At 48.1% G+C, this 14,346-nt stretch overlaps 1 protein-coding gene across 13 annotated transcripts in view; it reads right to left on the reverse strand.

Moving 5' to 3' along the window:
• kiaa1109 (KIAA1109 ortholog) overlaps positions 1–14,346 on the reverse strand; it is a 66,968-nt gene that overhangs the window by 36,307 nt on the left and 16,315 nt on the right. For 9 of the 13 annotated variants that reach the window (XM_015970498.3, XM_015970500.3, XM_015970507.3 and 6 more), the window contains exons 16-32: positions 10,470–10,567; positions 10,094–10,302; positions 9,096–9,202; positions 8,783–9,009; positions 8,489–8,707; positions 7,452–7,589; positions 6,822–6,998; positions 5,788–5,916; positions 5,227–5,346; positions 4,534–4,820; positions 3,380–3,630; positions 2,886–3,126; positions 1,710–2,201; positions 770–1,040; positions 398–535; positions 253–323; positions 4–180 (exon numbers count right to left, since the gene is read on the reverse strand). In XM_015970498.3, coding sequence (XP_015825984.3) covers positions 4–180; positions 253–323; positions 398–535; positions 770–1,040; positions 1,710–2,201; positions 2,886–3,126; positions 3,380–3,630; positions 4,534–4,820; positions 5,227–5,346; positions 5,788–5,916; positions 6,822–6,998; positions 7,452–7,589; positions 8,489–8,707; positions 8,783–9,009; positions 9,096–9,202; positions 10,094–10,302; positions 10,470–10,567 — 3,352 coding nt within the window. The remainder of the gene's footprint in view (positions 1–3; positions 181–252; positions 324–397; positions 536–769; positions 1,041–1,709; positions 2,202–2,885; positions 3,127–3,379; positions 3,631–4,533; positions 4,821–5,226; positions 5,347–5,787; positions 5,917–6,821; positions 6,999–7,451; positions 7,590–8,488; positions 8,708–8,782; positions 9,010–9,095; positions 9,203–10,093; positions 10,303–10,469; positions 10,568–14,346) is intronic. The other 4 variants (XM_015970508.3, XM_054741459.2, XM_070546763.1 and 1 more) reach the window with 1 other exon arrangement.

The following is a 14,346-nucleotide window of genomic DNA, read 5'->3' on the forward strand; positions in this document are numbered from 1 at the left end:
TACCTGTCCAGAGATTCGGCTACGAGCGGCGTCAGCACCACGTTGATAGCCCCCTTCACCTCCACTATGGCGGTGGTTCTGGTCTGGGACAGAGGCTGCTCAAGCGTCCAGTCATCCGTGGTCGTGTCCTCATCCGTGTACTCCATGGCCCTTTTATCCAGAGGAGTGTATGGAGTGCTGCTGAGGAGAAAGGGGGTGGTTGTAACTGTGTGTGTGTGTGTGTGTGTGTGTGTGTGTTTGTCTCCTACCTACCTGTTGGTCTCCCCCATCAACTGAACTCCTCTGTCGAAGAGCGAGCTGGCTGAGAGGCCCTGCTTTGTCGCCTGAGTAAGAAGGAAAGGTTCAGATGTTTACCGGATAAAAGTGAAACCCACGACTCTGTTAGTGATAATCAGACCTTAAAGCTGGGGACAGACAGCTGGTCAAAAGAGGCGGAGCTTTCTTCACTTGTGGGCGTGTCAAAGTCAAGAGGGCGGTGCAAAGAGGACTTGGATGTCCGTTTGTTGGTTGGCTGCTTGACAGACCAGTTAGAAACCTGACAGAGAAAGAATGATGTGTCGGGGTGTCTCGTGTGTGCGTGCGTGCGTGTGTGTGTGTGTGTGTGTGAGGTGATGTTGCCCACCCTACTCGGGAGCAAGGACAACCTCAGCCAGACATGATAAAAGCATCAAGTCTAACGAGATTTCCCTGATCCCTGATGCTCATGTCTGTTTGGTATAAAGTCAGTTTTTCACCGTACATCTCAGATTCCTGGTATGAGAGGACGTACCTGGTAGTGGGCCAGGTAGTTCTGGTAGCACGCCATGACGTGGGGCTGCTGGGTCACCAGGCCCGGTTCGACCGTCTTCTCCGCCTCCACCGAGCTCTCCTCCTCCATGGCCAAGGCTGACACAAAGGAGGCCTGGGAGGTGTGGCTAGCCAGAGGCTGGGGGGGCTGCGGGGGTAGCGGTGGAGGCGGTAGAGGGCGAGGCTCGGTGATGAGTTCTCCATTGAGAACGTAGGTGAGCGGTCCTTCGATGCTGTGGTAAATGGAACTCCGGCTGGAGACAAACGGAGCTTCGGTTAAAACAGCTTTTCTCTTTTCTGCTTCGGCTCTGAAACTAAAGGACGAGGGGGCAGCCGAGCTCCAGTTGGAACTTCATGAGACTCGCTACTTGTGTTTCTATTCAGGCAATCAAAGGGCATGCTGGGATCAACGTGAGAACAATCTACGGTGATGAGAAAATGACGAGGCAGCCGCGAGTGAAACCTAACTCTCTGAAACATTCCAGCCCAAAGTGGATAAAACGTCTCATTTGCACCAAACGCTCCGCATCACGTCCATCTGAGGACGCTTGAGCCAACAAATTAAAGCTGCAGAACATTCAGCCTGGAGAAAAGCTGCTCCTCATGATCAAATTCATGACCTGCAGGCGTTAGACACACATTAGGTAACATGGATAACGTATTCCTCGACAACGTTCCATCGGAACGCTCTACAACAACTGAAGAGACGTCAAGAGTTTTCCGACACGGCTGATAGGTTCGTATTTAAATCTAAAACAGTTTTGTGTTCGACTCTTTTACGTAAATCTAGAAACTCTTCAGAATTCTGGTCCTCATTCATTCATGATCCCTTACGGAAGAAGTCACTCTTTCATCTGACCTCAGCCTTCCTCATGATCTGCCTGAAGCTCCATGTCCTGCAGTACATCAAACAAGCATCTGACCTGTAGTTCTCCATGAGGTAGGGCGGCGGCGGCGGCTGCTGCATCTGCTGCCTCCTCTTCTTCTTGCGGCCCGGGTACGTCCCCGGGCCCTCGTCGGCACTGCTGATGGGCTCAAAGTCCTCGGTGGCCGAGAAGTAGGCCTCGCTGTCGGCCACCGACATGCTGGAGTCGGCGGAGCGGTACTGGTGGAAGGTGCTGGAGTCCGCGGATGGCGTGAAGGGAAACGAGCCGTAGCTTCGGCGCTGGCGAGGAGAATCCAGGACAATCTCGTCACTGCGGGAGACCTCGCTGCTGAACTGGACTCCTCCTGAGAGGACTGGAGGAGGCTTATCAGTGAAGACAGCCGCCGACAGGCTCTTGGTGCTGCCCAGCCGACCGGACTGGACCGACGACTGACGCTTCAGAGGAGAGCAGAGGGGGGAGCGCACAGAGGTGCGGTCCTGGGAACCGTTGTGTGAGACGGGTGAGACCTCTGGGATGTCCCCCCGGGGGCTGCAAGGAAACAAGAGAAGATGTTCCGCCGGTGCTGACAACGGTTTTAACAGATTCAAAAAATCCTTAAAAATAATGAAGTTGATTGAATAAAATGACCTTGTTCCTTCTTTTCTCTTAGCAGCTGCAGTTTCCCAACCCAGCAATAAAAAATCCAACTTCTTCTCAACTCCCACCAACAGAAGGTCCACGTGGAAGTTTTCACTCATCACAAATAAAAACATAATTTGGATTTGGGTCATTGTAATTCTTAAGAGATCAAACCAGAACCGGCAAATTTACAGAGTAGATCCCAGAAGCTCCTGGTCCATCCGAGGACATTGGGACAACGTATGTCTCCTGAGATAAAATGGCGTCAGCGTGAAACAGGAACCATTCCCAAACCGTAAACAGCTGCTGGAATGCTTTTATCTGATGCTTTAGGGCGGGGGTGGGGAACCCTGGTCCATCGAGGACCGCTATCCAGCATATTTTAGTTTCAACCCTGCATCATCACACCTGATTTCAATCAGCAGGTAACTAACAAGCTTCTGCAGAGCTCGATGAGCTGCAGAACGGGTGAATTAACCACTGAATCAGAAGTGTTGGAGCAAAGACGTGCAGGATACCGACCCTCGAGGACCGGGGTTCCCTGTTCCTGCTTTAGGGTTTAAACGCATCTCTTCCACGAGCAGCGTTACTCACTCTAGGTGGTTTTTCCCGTTCATGGCGAACACGCGGTCCTCGTGGCTCGGGGAGGGCGAGTCCCGTTCTGCAGCGAGCAGAGGCAAGGCAGCACTGGAGGAGCTGTTTTCTTCTGAGGAGGAGGTGGAGCTATGGGATCGCTGCGGCACCTGGAGGCTCAGGTGCTGTTGACCCTGCCTCTCAGGTAGCTCCGGAGGGAGGCAGGGGGAATGTGTGGCCGTCTTCATTCCTACAACCCTCCCTGATGAAACAAGGACACAACAGACTCTGAATGACCCAAATGGCCTCGCAGAACCCCCCCCCCCCATAAACCTAATGAGGTCCTGCTGTTCTCTGGACCCGTCCTGAAGACAGCAGGACAAGAAAAGCTTGTAATTAACTTGTTCATTGAAAAGAACACATAAAATGTTCTACATTACAACGTTCTTTACAGAGCTGAACCCGAACCGCCTGGAGCAGCTCCAGATGGCAGAAGCAGTCCTGCAGATACCAACCATCCACTTTCGGAACTTCTTTGGTAATGATCCACTCCCCAGGCTGGAGTAGGGACTGGCCGTAGGACATGTCCGGCTCAGCGTTGGACGAAGAGAACGCAGATGAGGAGGACGGAGTCAGCTCCTCGAGCTTGAAGAAGTCCAGACCCATGTTGGTGCCTCCAAAGAACCTGCAGCCTCCCAGGCAGCCGCAGCGGTTCCTGCCTCGCTTGTTCCGAACGCTCGCCTCGTCGGGCCACAGGAACCAGAGTCTGAGGAGAGGGGGAAACTCTTGGGTGCTGCTAACATTTACACACCTTCATTTAGTTTTCCTTACCAGAAGGGAACCGACCATTTTACCTAATTACAGACGATTCTCCTTCTCTCTCACTGGTTTCTGAGGCGAACAAAAGCCTCTTGTCCATTTAAAAGCTAGAAAAGCTCATTCAGTCTGACGGAAATGGTTATCCTCGCAGTAAACAATCTTTATGGTTATGTAGCATCATTAACTCATTCACTGCCAATGACGACTAAAGTCGTCATTTGCATTTTTTTTTTTACTGTTTGAGCATCAGAACGAGCCCCCGCTCTGAGAGAACCAACATCTCAGCCCTGAAGCCGATCTTCATCCGCATACGTCACACGTCACATGATCAGGAAGCAGACCATCCATGTATTAGGAGATCGTTTTGGGCCGTTCCTGCAAAAAAGTGAGGCGCGAACCGGAAAAGCGTCTGCTGATCACAATTCAACAACGGATTATGAAAGAACGGATAACGCTCGAAACACGCGGATTCCTTCTGATGTAAGAGGTCAGTCTCCGCTTTGTTTTGGTATCGACATCGTGCAAGCGTGCAACGTTCTGCGACTCTTAAAAAACAGTAAAAACGGTGAGAAACGCTGGCAGCGAAGGCCGTTAGCGATCAGGAAACGGCTGGCAGTGAATGAGTTAACTGTAAATGCCAGGTTTAGATCTGCAGCTTAACATGCTGCAGTCGGTGACTCACTCCACAGAGGTGAGATATGAGGGAGTGAGTCAACGCTTCACTCAGTTTTACCCTCACTGCTGTCCTCAACTAAACTCAGCAAGCCGCCATGCTAGGAGAAGAGCTCTAAAGCACTCGTTCTTGTTTCCTAAAGCGAAAGGGTGAGACAGAAACTCCTACATTCCCCACCTTTTGGTCTGGGCGTCATGTAATTCCAGAAACTGCCTCTGGACTTCACATTTGGCCGGGTGGTCAGCTGCCAGGGCGATATCCGCCGTGATGAGGTTCAGCTTGACTGAACCTGCCTCAAGCCAGACAGAACGCCGCAGCAGGGGGGGCTGACCCAGACCCTGACCTTGTCCGGCCAGCTGCAGCTCAATGTACTGTCGCACGTTCACCTCCTGCACCACGGCGCTGATGCCCTCTCCCACCGCCTGGTTGTGCAGGTTGCAGTTGGCGACACGGATGATCCCCGTCTGAGATAGGTGGAAAATATCAACAAAAACAACGAGGAGTTTCTCTGCAGGGATGCTGTTTGAATGCTGAGCTCCAGAAAGTGCTCAATCCCAGTCGCTGTCCTAAAAATAATCTTATAAAAACATGAAATATAAAGTCCTGTATCTCAATCTAACTCCTGTCTGTGTTAGCCAACATGCATTAGCCCAGGCAGCCATGTTAACTCTAAAAGTTTCTCTGTTCAACCAATCATGAGTTTCATTCCAGCCCATCCAGAAGTTCAGGAGCCAATTTGCTAACGAGCACACAGAGTTAAGGCCTTTCTTCACCTTTCACACACACTTGTGAACAGATTCAGAGTCAAACACATTCAACTTTGGGAGAAAACTATTCCTGGACAGCTGACACGCTCCCGGAGCTAATTACCTTGACGTTGGCAGCGCAGCCGTGCTCCACAAAGAAGAGGTCAGCTCCATCCATGGCCAGCCGCGTCATGGTGTACTTCAGATCCTCCGACGTGCGACAGTGCCCGGGCAGACAGCTCAGCTGGAACACAAACGCCGTTCAGAAACGTCTCACACCACACGCTCTTGTTTGGTCTTTGTGTTTGGTTCCTGTGCCTGTGGCCACAGCCGCTCGGCTGTCAGGAAATAATGAGGGCTCCCGGGCCGCACTTGTAAAAATATCCTTATTAGTATTCCCATTTAGGCATCGTGTCACACCCTCAACTTTACTCTGCTTTACTGTGATGTGAGCAGATAAATAGAACTGTGCTGGAGAGCATCTTCCTGCTTCTAAAAAACAAAAATAAAAATAAATTTTAAAAAGTGTACTTTCTGAGTCTCGATTCATTAAAGCAAACATTTTAGAAGGGAGTGACCAGAGGAACAGCCTTCAGCCATAACGATCTAACATAGGAGCTTCCAGCGACACGGTGTGTGTGTGTGTGTGTGTGTGTGTGTGTGTGTGGTGGGGACGCAGACCTACCTTGGAGTCACAGATGCGACGGTCAACGCCGTGTTGGCAGTTGACCGACGTTTTGGGTTGTTCGAGCTGGAATTCTCGGGACATGACATGAAAAATGAAGCTCTCGCCCCACTCAATCACACTGGCCACCTGGAAAACACAAAACCACAACCTCTAACAATAATAATAATAATAATAATGTTTCTAAAATCCCACATGAGAGATTTCATAATTAAAAACAACTTGGATTAAGGCTGTTTACTTCTGCAAGATGCATCCTAGAACATAACAACTACTAATGTAGGGAGCCGAATTCACTTCCGCATCACGATCCCGGGAAGAACGAAAAAATGACAGCAAGTCAACGGGGAAAAAACACTTTTTTTAATCCGCTTTGCCTTACGCCCTGGATCACACATGTTGTACTGCAATTTAAATGAAAAGTAATGACGGGTGTTTCAACCACAGCAGTCACGTACTTTGAGATTTATCAGCTTGTAAAGGTTCGTAATTAGCATGACTACAAACCAGAAATCAGCATGTCGCATATGTGACATCACCACATAATCTCCTCTCCCCTAGCGTAGCTGCTACTTACCACATGACCAGATTTATGGTGGATCTTTCCTCCTGTGGGAAGTTTGCTGAACTTACGGCCGTTTTCCCTCAGTGTTCTCCGTGTCTGGTTCGATGACGTCACTTTAATGAAGCACATTTGTAGTCCTGGACTTATTTTCACCCAAAACCTAAAATAGTGTTTTCCCCGTTCGAAAATAAGCGCGTTCTTGGTATCAAAATGCGTCTTTAAAATTCAAGGACATCATACGTGAAACCCATGGCACAAAACAAGCCGAATTAGAAAATAGCCTTTTTAGCCCCGTTGACTTGCATTCGTTTTTTTGTTCTTCCGGGGACCCGTGGTGCGGAAGTAAATGGGCGTGACTTAGGCTCCCGATATGCAAAATTACACCCAAAGACTTAAACATGATCAAAAGTCACGGCCTGGTGAGATTGTGGATTATTTCCGTACTTTTCCAAGCTGCGTAAGAGCCCACCTGAGGAACCGTGACTCGACCTGTCAGCGCTCCGGCCTGCATGTCGATGAGCCACGCGTACTCTAGCGTGTCGCTTCCCAGAGGAAGACCCTGCGCCGAGAACATGGCGTGAGCCCTCATCTGCAGCCCGGACAGACTCAGGTGCCCGTCTCTCAACACTCCGTCCACGGTGGGCCGCTGAGGAGCAAACAACGTTCTCAGTTTCAGACGACAGAAACTAAACACAGAGTTCTCCTTAAGGGAGGCTGTGATGACGGTTTCTAAATTCCCGCCACGTGCCTCAGAAAGTGCTGATTATCCAGCAGAGGGACAGGCAGGAGACAGCCTGTCCTCTGTTAGGGATTAGAAGGACTTAATCCCTCAGTAAATTAAAAAAACAGGATTCAACTCATGACTGGAAATTAGAAATCCTGTGGTTATACAATGTGCTAATTTAAAATAAGTGGCTGCTGGAAGCATGTGGAGCTTTTTTTAGTTTTTTCTAACAGATGAGAGCTGGCTTCAGTCTCCGAATCAATCAGGAAGTGCCCGAGTGTCTTTTGTTGAGTCTGCAGATTTTGTATTAATCTAAAAGAAGAAAATAAACACCTTATAGCTGAATTGTGGATCTAAAAGCAGCAGAAGTCCAACCTGGTAGTTGTCGCTGATGAAGATGTGAACTGGAGACAGGATCATCTGGAGCATCGTCTCCTTGTAACCCTTTTTCATCTCAAAGCAGAGCCGCTCTAGGAAACCTGACGGGCCTTCGGGACCATCGCTGCTGCAGTGCTGGAGCACCCCAAGAAGAGAGAAACCAGTCAGAAAATAAGCAAACTGTTGATCCTCACAAGGGAGGCGGGCCGCGTTTAGTTTTTTCTTCATCCTTAAAAGATGAAACAGTTAATTATCTTTTACTTTTCATCAGTTTTGTCGTCTTTTCCAGAAACCACAGAGGATTAGAAAAGCCTGTGACAGTTAAGCCTGATTTATGCTTCTCCGTCTGCGTCAGTGCGGAGACACGCAACGCCATTATCCGTCCTTGCCTAGGGCACGCAAGTACGTACGGAGTCGAGCCCACTTTTTTAAACATCCGTCGAACGAGACGATTACGCAAGCTTGTGATTGGTCAGGACGCCGCTGTTGTTTACAGCGCCGCCATTGCAAAGAGAGCCGAGGATAACAAGCGGCAGACACAGAGAAGCTTGAAGAATACCTCACGAAAAAACTCTAAACATATGAACGTTTCATCCTCCCGTGACTGGAGGAGTGAAAAGATGCGCAGCAAGCGTTTTATTTGTGGACGGAAATGACAGGAAACGTGGGTTTAGAGGTGGGGAGCGCATGAAGCGGTGGGAGAACGAGAGACGAACATGTCCGTGTTAAAAGTCTCTTATATACAAAAAACACAATATAAACACACGATCTTGGACCGATACATGACAGGATACCACAGAACAGCGCTACGCCCTCTGTGGTCCTGCCGGGCAATTGCTTTGCAACGCTCTCCAGGAGACGGAGAAGTAAAAGAGCAAAACGCTTCCGTCAATCCGTGCGTGTCTGTCCCTTGCGGAGCTGACGGAGAAGCATAAACCAGGCTTTACACGTCTTAATTTCAAGTTAACATTCGTGGAGACACCCATCTAAAAGTCTCTTTAGCGAAATCCAAAAATAACCCAAAGCAGACTCACGACTGGCAGCCGGCCGTGGACTTTGTAGAGGTTGATGCGCACCGTGATGTCCCACGGCCGCAGGTCCAGAGGATGGATGTCAGAGGTTTCCTTCTGCTCGCTGTCTGCCATCCCCAGAGGAGACCAGCCAAGGCCGGAGGAGGTGGAGGTAGACATGACGGGGCTGGAAACGGCCTCCTCAAAGTCTGTGTACATGTCATCTTCCCCAAAATAGTTCTCCTGTGGGACGGAAGGAAAGATGAGCACAGGAAGCTCTTTGGAGGATGGTATTATTAAAGCTTATCACTGAAAGACCTTGATGGAGATGAGCGTTCGAAGCAGAGGCCCATAGAGCAGGATCTGAGAATCAGGTGACATTTCCATCTCCACGTGAAGCCTGTCAGGAGGGAGTTCTGATGGATCGGTGGGACCCCGACTGTGGGCGGCTGATGTAGCGCTGTAGTGAGGCGGGCCGCTGTGGAGCGCCGAGGTGTGTTCCGGGGGCCGCAGCGCCGACAGCATGGACTCTTCCATCTCAGAAACTGGAGTCAAAGTCACAAAGGTGGGTTACAAACAGGTAAGGTGGAAACCAAACTTCTAAAGAGCAGAAGGAGAGCTGCGAGCGTACACGACTGTTTGAGCTGCTCATCTGCCTTCTGGGGATAGATGGGGTGCCAGGTGTAGTCGATGGTGAGCAGGAAGTTTGGCACGCTCCAACAATCCACCCAGCCGGCTCTGGAGACAAACACTCAGTCATCACACACAAACTCACACCGCTTCTCCACTTCATCACTCGCTTCATGACCCATTCTAATGCCGGACGTGCAGAACGGGGAGCCAGGAGCAAACGGGTTACGCCCAGTTTCTCTGCAGTGCAAAGCACGGTGGTCCAGGAAGGATTTGAGCGTTGCATTCCAGGATGCATGAGGGAGCGTTGGCGCTGTAGGGCGGGAACGTTCTGCAGGTCACCGCCAGATCGATAAGTAGGGAGTTGGACAGTAAAAGGCTGATGAAGACGAGACACATTTAAGCAATTGTTATACGGCAAAACCCTGATCTGTTGCCAGAGCTCACTACTCACATGCTGATCACCTCAAAGAGAAAGAAAAGAGCTTTTATTTTCTTAAACGATGTTATTTTTTAGCTTAAGAACAGAAAAATAAAAGCAAAACCTCTCTGGAAGGTCAATAAAGGCTCTTCTATAATGAACTTTGGAGAAAATTCCTCTAATGGGCCAACTTTATAAAGTTATTTTCTAAAAAATAAACAAACAAACGTGATTTCATTATAAAGATTTACTTCTGAACCTTCTGCTGCTGATTCAGGTTCATCCGGCATGAAGTAAACTTTAGCCGTTTAAACACGGATCATTTAGCATTTTAACGCTTCGGTGTGACCTTCATGAGCCAGAGTTGTTTTAAATAAGCATCAGTATCGCTCACGTCAAGAGAGCCACTTCCTGTTTCTAGAGACTCCGCCCACTCTGAGGGATGTCACCAGCGGGGTCTAAACTGTCTATTAATAACAGAACGACCCTTTAAGTTTAAATCACTCAAACTCATAAACAGAGCTTCAGGTACCAGAAGCTTCCAGCTGTTGATGACACAGTTAAGATGTTTATCTCACTCTGCGTGGGTGATGTTCCTCCAGCGGGGCTTGTTGGATTTGGGAAGCGGAGGTGGGGGAGGAGGGGGAGGCGCTCCTTGGTTCTCCCCTGATGAGGTGAACATGTCCGGGGGAAGCTTGATGTTCTGGTAGTCTTTGGCAAGGGTGAGGAGGGGGTAGCGGCTTGGGTGGCACTCAGGCAGGGACAGTCGCATGTCTGTGTCTTCAGCCTGAGGAGGACAAGGCACGCGCACACACACACACACACACACACACACACACACACACACACACACGAACACGAACACGAACACACACACACCCACCCACACACACACACACACTGCTGGAGTCAAACATTGATGCTTTTATTCCAGAACAAAGACGCTTCACTCACCTTCAGGCTGAAGCGGGTGTGGCAGGTGGAGGGAACGAACTCGTTGAAAGGCAGAGTGAAGTCTATATTGAGCGTCTCGCCACAGGCTGCCAGGTACACTGTAGACGATCAATGATGCGATTGATTAGTCTGCCTGACTCAGGATGAACTCATACAGTATGACACATCAGGTCTTAATGGAGTTGAAGGATCCAAGAGGGCAACAGGCTTTAGGGAATTCACTGATCTTTTATTTTATAAAATAAAGAAGAACAACATAAATTTGTTATAACTTAAAATATTTGGGCTGCACAATATTAGGAAAACCTGCGATATTCGATAACAGTGCTTAATATTGCGATATCGATATTACTCACGATAAATGAACAAATACTAAAGTATGCAGTGTTGATGTCGTCTGGCGTGTGACGTCTGCTCTGGGTTCAAAGCAAACAAAAACTAATGCATGAATTCCATTACAACATAACATTTTATTGAAAAAATATGCAGCTGTACCTGCTAATGTATTAGCAGCTGCACCTGCTACTGTATTAGCAGCTGCACCTGCTAATGTATTAGCAGCTGCACCTGCTACTGTATTAGCAGCTACACCTGCTACTGTATTAGCAGCTGCACCTGCTACTGTATTAGCAGCTACACCTGCTACTGTATTAGCAGCTGCACCTGCTACTGTATTAGCAGCTACACCTGCTACTGTATTAGCAGCTACACCTGCTACTGTATTAGCAGCTGCACCTGCTACTGTATTAGCAGCTACACCTGCTACTGTATTAGCAGCTACACCTGCTCCTGTATTAGCAGCTGCACCTGCTACTGTATTAGCAGATACACCTGCTACTGTATTAGCAGCTGCACCCGCTACTGTATTAGCAGCTACACCCGCTACTGTATTAGCAGCTGCACCTGCTACTGTATTAGCAGCTGCACCCGCTACTGTATTAGCAGCTGCACCCGCTACTGTATTAGCAGCTGCACCCGCTACTGTATTAGCAGCTGTACCCGCTACTGTATTAGCAGCTGCACCCGCTACTGTATTAGCAGCTGCACCCGCTACTGTATTAGCAGCTGCACCCGCTACTGTATTAGCAGCTGCACCCGCTACTGTATTAGCAGCTGTACCTGCTACTGTATTAGCAGCTGCACCTGCTACTGTATTAGCAGCTGCACCTGCTACCGTATTAGCAGCTGTACCTGCTACTGTATTAGCAGCAACACAACAAACTGCATGCATGCAGTTTCTCAGTGACTTTAAAACATCACCTCCACCATAAAACTTTTCTGATGCTCCAAATACAGAAAAACATCCCTTACCAGGGTTTTTGAATAAATAAAAATATCAGAAAATAAGTTTAAATGTTAAATAATAGTTAACATCACTTAAATGCAACAGCAAATTCTCTCATTGCTACTGAGCATTTTCTCCACTTATGTGGTTATGATATGAGGCTGTTGCTGTAATTGGGAAGTGAACTGTGCTGGGCCAAACTAGGAGAATATTAAGATTTTCTGAGAGAAAGAGAAAAACAATTGTCTACCTTTCAGAAGAGGAACTGGCAAAAAAAACTACATGGAAAATGTATGAAAACGTTTGTTTTTAACCCCAAATTGAACAAGTTTACCTAGATCTTAAAAAGCAGCTCAGATGATGAAACTGCAACTATGATTCTGATAACAAGCTAACAAATTGAACTAGCTCCTCTAAGATAACCAGCTAGCAGAGCTTCTGACTGACAGTTTATGTGCAGCAGCAAATCAACTACCCTGATTAACAAGGTTATAAAAGCTTATAAATTTGGGGCAGCAGTAGCTCAGGTGGTAGAGCGGGTTGCCTCATGATCGGAGGGGCATGGGTTCGATTCCAGCTCCTGCCAGGGGTATCCTGCTGTTGTGTCCTTGGGCAAGACACTTCACCCAACTTGCCTGTATTAGTGGTGGTCAGAGGGGCCGACGGTGCCAAATGGCAGCCTCGCCTCTGTCAGAACTCCCCAGGGCGGCTGTGGCTACAAGTAGCTTACCATCACTAGCAGTGTGTGAATGTGAGTGTGTGTGAAAAGCGTCTTTGGGTGTCTAGAAAAGCGCTATATAAGTTCAATGCATTATTATTATTATTATTATTATTATTAAATGAAAAATCACTTTGATGTGTGGGGGAACTTTTCCAGGCCCTCTTTAGCAGGGTGGGACTGGGAGGAGAGTGCTGTAGCCTTTTAGCTGGAAGCTAACTGGACACGGAGCCTGGGGCTAACACAAGCCTCCACAATGCGGCTCAAAAATGGACTCCAACCCGGAAGTACCAGAAATTGCAGTTCCACCCTCATCCACTAGGGGCTGGTGTCAGAAGCGAGCAAATCCTCATTGACTCCCATGTTAAAAATACCAATTTCACAGCAGAAATAAACATGTTTACAGCCTGGTACCAAAACATGTTTTTTGGTTTAAATTATCTAGTTTACACTCATGACAACTCTGAGGGGGGTGAATTTTTTTCTCACTCTTCTGTTTAAGTGTATTAAAAGCCTAAAATTCTGTATAATTAATGAGCATCAGACCCATGTGACCACAGAGCTAGCTCCGTGGAAAGGCCTCAGTAGAGCCTCGGTCTGGCTTGGAAACTGCTCTGGGATTTTGAGTCTCTGTGTTTGTGTATTCTTTTTTGGATGTTTTTTGTGCAATTGTTGGACAAAATGACTTGCTGTGGCATTAATTGCACTAATAGAGCGTCCAAGGAGTCTCCACTTCATTTTTTTCGGTAAGTAAAATTATATTCATGTATTTTAGGTCACTGCCGAGCTGAGCTTAGATTTTAACATGTACTGTTTAACCATGAAATTTAAATGTAATAGGGTAAACCCCAGTGCATTTAACATTATGCTGCACTTTAGAAAATGGGTTGAAATATAACAAGTTGGTTAGCTTCAGGTTAGCTTGTAGCTAGTTCGACCGCGTGTCGTCAGTTGATCCCAGCCTTACAGCCCCACCCTCAGCTCCACCTCTCTTCCCTTTTGTGGAATTGTCTGGGCTTGACGGAACGTGTAACATGGTCAAAATGGCGGTGGTGGCCACCTCCCATTTGGCCTCAAAAACGTGTTATTGGAGTCTATGGAAATGAATTGTCCAGTATTTATATGTCGATGGGCTAACATCACCACCCGGTGCAACACTAGTGACATGAAGGTGGGTTGGTTCACCGGCACGTGTCGGAGTCAGCCCGGTAAAAATGATTAACGACACAAAGCGGACTCACGTTCACGTTTGAAAGCAGCGCTGAATCCAGAAACCTCAGCACAAAGTGCGTTCGTTGCTCTGAGCCAGCATGACGAACAAGGGAACGGCGCCGCTAACTCAGTTCGGGCGTTGCTTTCCATCCTAAGAGTCTACGTAGGGGGCGGGCGTATTACATGAACGGACCCATCTGATTGGCCGCATATCAGAAGGGCTACATTTGATTGGTCAAATAATACTTCCGCGTAAAAAACAGAGCTGGTTTACAAAAAGTTGATGTGTGACACGGATGGAAACGTTGAACCAAACATTTATCGCCGTTTTTGGCGTGCTTTGCGATGGGCCTATCGCACGTCCTGTTAACCCGATGACGATAATTTTTCGATATATTGTGCAGCCCTATAACTATGTTGACAAATGATGCCATTCTAACTGTTCTTGACACGACTAGAGAAGAAGTCACCACTGAGGAGGTAGCGGGATCTGATAAGACTCAGAGTGATGACATCATGCTGATCTATGGCTAATTTTAGCTCAGAGGCTAAAACACCACCGTGAGTTAGCGGCGACCATCTTTCTTTGTTTAGTTCAGGATGGCCAGGAAATAAAAACTAAGCACATACGGGAGTTCAAACATCGATGCAAGAGAGGAGGA

This window comes from Nothobranchius furzeri, chromosome 18 (genome assembly GCF_043380555.1).
Source record: "Nothobranchius furzeri strain GRZ-AD chromosome 18, NfurGRZ-RIMD1, whole genome shotgun sequence".
NCBI classification, from domain to species: domain Eukaryota; kingdom Metazoa; phylum Chordata; class Actinopteri; order Cyprinodontiformes; family Nothobranchiidae; genus Nothobranchius; species Nothobranchius furzeri.